This window comes from Lynx canadensis, chromosome F1, assembly GCF_007474595.2.
Source record: "Lynx canadensis isolate LIC74 chromosome F1, mLynCan4.pri.v2, whole genome shotgun sequence".
Taxonomy (NCBI): domain Eukaryota; kingdom Metazoa; phylum Chordata; class Mammalia; order Carnivora; family Felidae; genus Lynx; species Lynx canadensis.
Window position 1 is genome coordinate 19585977 of NC_044319.2, and position 7629 is coordinate 19593605.

Genomic DNA, 7629 nt, shown 5'->3' on the forward strand with positions numbered 1-7629 from the left:
ATTTCTCGAGAGAGAGAGAGTGGAAGCAGGAGAGTGGCAGAGAGAGAGGGAGACACAGAGTCGGAAGCAGGCTCCAGGCTCTGAGCTGTCAGCACAGAGCCCGACGCAGGGCTCGAACTCACGGACCGCAAGATCGTGACCTGAGTGGAAGTTGGACACTTAACCGACTGAGCCACCCAGACGCCCCTGGGATGACTTTTTTTTTTTTTTTAACAGAGAATCTAACATGCAAATACCTTAGCCTGAAGAACATTTGTTGCCACATCTATCACTGCAAGGCCTGTGGCTCCAGCTGCTGCTGTCACTAAAACAGTTTCTCTGCCAGAGAAAGATGAATATTACTTCGGAAAGCTTCAAAAATCATGCAACCGTATGATTTCATGAACATTTTAAAGCCAGAAGAGAACTTCGAGGCCATTTCACTCAACCCTTCATGGACACCCACTCTCCAGACTTTGGAGATGGGTTATGTAGGTGACTGCTTGACCTGTGCGAATTTGGTCTGGTTGAAGACTTCCCAGGAAAAATATTCCTTAATCTCTCTAGAGGTTTCTGCTCCAGAAATTCTGCCCTAGAATCATTCTCACGTTAAACGTTGCTGAATTTTAGAAGGCGTCGATCATGTAATGGTCACTGCTCAATTCAATGCTCAGGCTCTCTAAAAAGGGCAAGAGGCATATTATTTCAGGTAAAGTGGGAAAATTCTGCACGTTTGAGTTTGAAATACCCCAGGTAGGCACACACAACCAAGCTTCACAGAAACAAATGCCACAGGACTCTGTTAAAACCAAACTGGAGCGAGTTTACATAAACCAACTCTAAAATTTAAGGTTTGCTAGGAGGTGATCTCCAGAGTGGCCAGGTTTGAAAGACAGATTTCTCCCAATTCCTATTGGCCAAGTTCACAGTCTACCATTCCATCTCAGACAAAAGGATATCCCCACTATCAACAGACCCTTCTCTTGGGTCACTACCTTCCTTTGGCCCTTCCTCACATAGACTGGACAGGGAGCAGAGAGGAAGGGGCAAGGCCTTGGTGGGCACTTCTCATATCAGACAGAGACACCACCTAGCCCTCTTGTCTACGTAGTCTCTTACCCAGGCCGAGTACAGGCCCGATGCTCCAAGGCCAAAATAGCAGTGACATAAGATACAGGCAAGGTAGCAGCTTCTCGGAGGGGGACCCCTTCTGGAATCTGCCACAGTGTCTATAAAAAGAGATAACAGTAACTTAGGGATTAAGCACATGTACCTGTTCACAGAGCCTTCTCAGTAAATATTATGATCTGATTGACTGACTGATACGCAAGGAAACCAAGCTTGTCAGGAACCATGCCCAGGGTAGAAGTTAAAACCAAGCAAGCTGTGGGGCGCCTGGGTGGCGCAGTCGGTTAAGCGTCCGACTTCAGCCAGGTCACGATCTCGAGGTCCGTGAGTTCGAGCCCCGCGTCGGGCTCTGGGCTGATGGCTCAGAGCCTGGAGCCTGTTTCCGATTCTGTGTCTCCCTCTCTCTCTGCCCCTCCCCCGTTCATGCTCTGTCTCTCTCTGTCCCAAAAATAAATAAAATTAAAAAAAAAAAAACAAGCAAGCTGTGACAGAGTTCAGAACTTGGGTGTACGAGTCTTCGAAGATCCTAAGGCTGGCATCTGGCTCAGGAAGGAACCCACTTTCAAAAAATGGAACCACACTGTCATGGGGATGAACTGGAAGGTTCTATACAAATTTTACCTGAATAAAGCTGTGAAAAAAAAGTGTATGCTATTCACCACTAGGGGCCACCGTTCCCATCCTGTACAACCCTACCCCTCCACCATGGCTGGCTCCATGCCCAGGACTCTTTCACAAGCTTCACGAAGGGGAGAAAGCTATTGTATCAAGCTCAATGCCTCAAACCAGTTTTTCTACCCAAACTACCTATGGTCCGATTGGACAGCCAACCAGCTGCTCCAGGCAGGACTCAGAAAACAAAATGCCCTTCTTCCTTACACCACTCCACACAAACAAAGCTCTGTGCAAGGGTTGTCACACCAATATAGAAAATGGGTTTAGCATTCGAAAGAAAGAAGTGCTTGGCTGAGAAACAAATACAAATACAAAAGAGAATACAAATACAAAAAAGAGGGAAAGAAGGCTAACAAGAAATGAGAGCTAGGTGGAAATTAAAGAGAAGAAAGGAGGAAAAAAATCTCCAAACATGAATATTGAGAGGTGGGGATACCTTGTGATCAATGATGCATTCTTCAGCCATACCATTAAAGCCACTCACGCCAATAACTCGATCTCCCTGAAGAGAAAATACCATTAAGGGTACGTTCAAATGCACGGCCTTGCCATTTACCTCTTCCCAAATGCACCAAAACAAAAAAGGAAATTTTTCTTTCTGACCCCATAAGACACAGATTTGCCTTAATCATCTATTCAGAGTTAATGTTTAGTAAATAATTCAGCCACCTCCTCGATATCCCCACCAGGATGCCAAGACAATAGGAGCACATTTTGGACAATGACAGGACAGTGTAAGGAAAAAGTTGATAGGAATTAGCATCCCAGGGTCATTTATTTTTTTTTCCACAAGAGGCTGAAACTTGAGAATTTTCTCTCCTCTCAGTAACTGAAGCCTGAGGTGCTGCCTTCTTTAGTAATAAAAAGTTTTACGAAGCCAGGAACTTCCACTGGCTTCCTGCCTCCAATTCAGAATTAGCTTCTTTCCCCTCCATCTCATTTTCGCTTTGGTGTCTGTTGGCGAAGGCCAAGAGAAGCAAGACCCTTCAGCTACAAATGAGGTTAGCACGTTTCTCACAGCTACACACACATCAATTCCCTGGATTTCAACTTATTTACCTCTTTCACTGTGCTGACATCTGTGCCTGTCTCCAATACTGTCCCCGAAAACTCCATTCCTAAGAGAAATTGTTTAAACACTAGGTTATCTATAAAGCCTGGCACCATGGAGATGAAAAAAGCGTGATCAACAGGCCATCCTGTCAGCTTTCTAGAGCTGAGAGGGCTTAAGTGCTCCCCCACCACCCAGGCTAGAGGGGAAGAGCTTCATACCCAAGGCACAGGAAAGTGATCTTAAGATTTCATGATCACAACCTGAAAAGCTATGGCAGTCCTATTCTCACCAGACACAAACGAAAATTTCAAGAATGGGCAAAAGCACAGAGAATCACAGGTACACAAGTACTTTTTTTCTTTTTAACATTTAGGGGCACCTAGTGGCTCAGTCAGTTAAGCGTTTTCTTCGGCTCAGGTCATGATCTTGCGGTTTGTGAGCTCAAGCCCCGCGTCGGGCTCTGTGCTGACACCTCGGAGCCTGGAGCCAGCTTTGGAATCTGTGACTCCCTCTCTCTCTGCCCCTCCCTGGCTAATGCTCTGTCTCTGTCTCTCAAAAAACAAACCTTAAAAAAATTTTTTTAACATTTATTCATTTTTTGAGAGAGTGAGTGGGGGAGGGGCAGAGAGAGAGGGAGACACAGCATATAAAGCAGGCTCCAGGCTCTGAGCTGTCAGCACAGAACCCGACACGGGGCTCGAAACCATGAACTGTGAGATCATGACCTGAGCTGAAGTCGGACACCTAACCGACTGAGCCACCCAGCTGCCTCTAGCACACAAGTACTTTCGATCCTGCTCACTGGGGCTTTGGACTCCCTACAGCACCCCACTTACAATGTTCATCAGATTGTATTTATCTGTTTCCAGTTCTCCTCTTGAGGGCTATGAGGACATGAACTATATTTATTCATAAGTACTTGGCTCAATTTGGATGAACTGATGTAGTCTGCTCTTTCCTCTTCCACCTCCAAAATTTCTGAATTTAATGATCACATATTTCCCACTTGAGCTTCAAGAGGAATAACTCAGTTGAGTATGACATTCCCCACCCCCATCCAGCATGTCAGCAAATGCAAACAGAGGGAAATGGTTCCAAATGTTGAGACACAACCAAACACCCCAAGGCCAAAACACAGCAACTATTTTGCAATCGCTGTATCCTTAACAGTATATGTCTATATAAAATATACATGTACTCTATACACAGTGAGCTATACTTCTATCTCTTTAAATAAATTTCAACAACAAAAAGTAGTCATTTGTCCACATATTCAGGATCTAAATGTAATCAGATTGGGCGTAATTAAAATCAGACAGTGGACTGCTAGAAATGTATAAACTCTTTTTCTTATTTCTGATTCTTTGATACTAGATTTCTTTAGGAATGTGTTTGTGAGGACTGAGAGCTTTAGCTGCAAACAGATGTTTATGATCCTTCAGTGAAAAAACAGAGGCACTAACAAGGAATGAAAGGGAATGATGAGGGCCAGTGAGGATTCTGATCAGAATTCTGGTGGACATGGTATGTAAAACTTCATTTGTTCATTTCCTCATTTTTAACGTTTTTATTGAGGATCTACAATGAGCCAGGCACAATGCTAAAAACAGGGATATAACTGGGGGGCAAAACAGGTATAGAACCTTCCCTCAAGGAGCTCACTATCCAGAGCTCCTTTTTTTTTTTTAATGTTTATTTATTTTTGAGAGAGAGAGAGAGAGAGAGAGAGAGAGAGAGAGAGAGCGCACATGCACGGGAGGGGCAGAGAGAGAGGGACAGAGGATCTGACACCACAGAGCCCGATGCAGGGCTCAAACTCACAAAATGAGATCATGACCTGAGCCAAAGTCAGATAATTAACCGTCTGAGGCACCCAGGTGCCCCCAGAGCTTCTTAATTAGTGGTGAGGCTGACATATCAGAGGCATCACTGCCGTCAGGCAAGCACCACCGGGAGTCGTACCCGAAATGAAGCACATGGTTCTGAAAACTCTGTATCTTCTTTCCCAACCGGTCACTTGGTCCCTTCAGACTCACCAGGTGTGAAGGGAAGTTGAGGCTTTTCCTGATACTGACCACGGCAGACCAAAATATCAGCAAAATTAACTCCACAGAAATGGACGTCCACTCTGACCTACAAAGGAAACGCAGCGGCAAAGTGGAGCGGTGTGCATCCATGGAGACAGAGTTCAGTCAATTACACCAAAATATCTTCTGAATGTCTACTGTATGCCAAGAATATATGCGAAGTGCCAGTGTGCAATCATGCGACAACCCGGACAAGGTTCTTGCCTTCGTGGAGCTAGGAGTATGGTAGAGAAGACAGATATTAAACAAATAATTGTGATGATTTATTTGCTAAATTACAACTCCTACAAAAAAAAATGTTATAGAAACATATGGTGCTATGAAAATGCATCATGGTGTGGTTTGACCTTTTGGAGACGTCAGGAAAAACATCTCTGAGTAAGTAACGCTGGAACTAGGAACAGCTAAGAGTTAACCATTCAAAAGAGGAGAGGGAAAGCCTGACACGACCAAAAGCGACGGCATGTGCAAAGGCCCTGTGATGGGAACAAAAGAAAAACCAGTGAGCTTAGAGCACAAAGAAGAGAAAGAGATGGGGCTACAGAGCAGGGACCACACACACCATCCAAGGGTCCACAGTCTTTACTGAGGATCTTAGTCTTCACAGTAGGAGCAGTGGGCAGCCATTAAAGGATTTGAAGCGGAAGGATAACATGACCAGCTGTTGTGGGGACCAGCAATTACCCTGGAGGCTGCTTCTAGATCCCCAGCTTCTGTGTTTCATGACCGTGCTAGAACAGAGGCAGGCCTGAAGCAGTGTAGCCCACACTCTTGTAAGCCGGCGGTTCTCCAAGTCTGGTTCCGGAACCACCAGCTTTACTGCTACCTGGGAACTTAGAAATTCAAATTCTCAGGCCTCACCCCAACCTAGGGAATCAGCAACTCTGGGGACAAAGCCTAGCAATCTGCTTTAACAAGTCCCAGGTGATTTTGACACCGGCTGAAGTTAGAGAACAGGGCCAAGAAACAGGAGGAAACGAAGGCTGCGAGACAGAATCGCTGACATCCGTCTACGTGCTTGCTTCCATTTCCAGTTTAGTGCAGAGCTGGCCATGTTGGTGAGAAGGCGTCTCTATGGGCAAAATGCATCCATTCAACAATGTGTTGAGCGCCCGCCGTGTGCCAGGCACCATTCCAGAGTATGAGGATTTAACGGTGAGTAAATTCACATAGACCCAACTCTCATGAGCTAATTCCTTCCCAGGCAGTGTCTGGGCAAATAACAGAACAAAGGAGCCCAGCCTTCAGCCCGCCCACACTGCGTGCATGACACATCAGTTGTTGACATGCATGCCACACGTAGGTCCTCATGCCACTCCACCTTGCTTCGGGGATGAGTCAAGAATAAATGTCTTTCAGCACCCAAATCCCAGGGAGCAGGCTGCCATCACACACCCGCCCAAATAATCCATTTGGCAACAGGGTCCCTGTTAGTGATGCTTCTGGGCTGCAGCCGCATTTCTGCCTCTCACCAGGGATCCCTGACAGTAAGGCTCACTGTTTGCTCCACCTTGTCAGAGGTTCTCATTCTCCATTAGAGATGACACTGTGTCACCAGAGTGGTCACCGTGGTCACCCGGCAGGGCCGAAGTGACTTCCACGTTTCACCGGAAACACCCACAATCCTAAACTAACCCCACCCCAAATCACTGCGCTACACCGAAGGAGGGCACAAGGCACATATTTAGGAAGAATTATAGGACAGATGTTACCGGACTGGTCTGGGGGAGGAGAAAGGACAGATCAGGAAATGCTTAACGCTGAAGAGGAAGCCATTGATGGGGTCCATTTATGTTTGTTAAACCAATAACCTGATGCGGTCATGAAAAGTCGTGTGCAAATCAGAATTGTCTCTTTCTAAGGCAACAGCTCTGGAGCCTTCAGAAAGAGGCCTGCGTTTGAATTTGGGGGAGCAATCTTCCTTCAGCACTTGTGGCCTTTTTGTGAACCCTGAAAGGGCCCTTTCCGCCCAGGACAGAGTTGCGCTCCAGTCTCCCGGCCTCCCCGTAGCTGAGCACTTGGGAACTCCGTTCAGGACGGAAGCCTGCGGAGCGTGTGGTGGCTGCCAAGCGGAGAGCGAAAGTGGGTGTCAGGCGTCCCGGGGACAGGCCAGTCACCATCCTACCTCGTGAGGCCGGACGGGGCGGGAGGCGACCTCCTCGATGGCCAGGGGGTGCTTCAGCTCCGCGCAGAGCGCGGCGCGGTAGTGGCGGCCGCAAGCCAGGCCCGGCCCTCCTGCAACACAGAGCAAGGGTCGGTTACTGCCCACCCCCCCGCCGCCGGCTGTCTGACTTTCGGAGCGCAGGGGGAAGTCGGGGCACCACCTGCGAAGCCACACCCGAGGGAGGCACCGTCCCCAAGCCACGGCCGCCATGGCCCGGAGCGGAGAGGCGCGGAGGGGTGGCCCGGGGTGGCAGGAAGCGCGGGACAGCGCCGGCCCCGCCCTGGCCCCCGGGATCGCGCGAGAGCGTCCCACCCGGCTGACCTCTGTGGCCGGAACCGCGCCCGGGCCACCCCTGGGCCACCCCACCCGCGGGGCGCCGTGCGTCCCCAAGTGTCTGAGCGGGGTGCGCGGACCCCGGGGCGCCCGAGCCCCTAAGGCCCCTGGCTCCCTGGTGGTGGAGCCCGCTGGAGAGGAAAGAAAACAGTAAAAGCAATAGATCATCCGACCTTAAGCTATTGTTCACATTTTGCTAGCAAATTTGG

The 7629-nt window shown here is 48.4% G+C and overlaps 1 protein-coding gene across 11 annotated transcripts in view; it reads right to left on the reverse strand.

The window, feature by feature from the left end:
* The window catches only part of LOC115504914 (quinone oxidoreductase-like protein 2), a 29484-nt gene extending 22157 nt beyond the window's left edge, over positions 1 to 7327 (reverse strand). For 10 of the 11 annotated variants that reach the window (XR_003965850.1, XR_004343086.1, XR_004343087.1 and 7 more), the window contains exons 1-6: positions 7049 to 7324; positions 4873 to 4969; positions 2842 to 2900; positions 2219 to 2284; positions 1099 to 1208; positions 237 to 318 (exon numbers count right to left, since the gene is read on the reverse strand). Coding sequence is in view for 3 of the 11 variants with exons in the window: in XM_030302142.1 (XP_030158002.1) it covers positions 237 to 318; positions 1099 to 1208; positions 2219 to 2284; positions 2842 to 2900; positions 4873 to 4969; positions 7049 to 7297 (663 nt within the window). In the remaining 8 variants the exon portion in view is untranslated. Of the gene's footprint in view, positions 1 to 236; positions 319 to 1098; positions 1209 to 2218; positions 2285 to 2841; positions 2901 to 4872; positions 4970 to 7048 lie in introns of all 11 variants that reach the window. The other variant, XM_032591724.1, reaches the window with a different exon arrangement.
* Between the last annotated feature and the right edge of the window lie 302 nt (positions 7328 to 7629).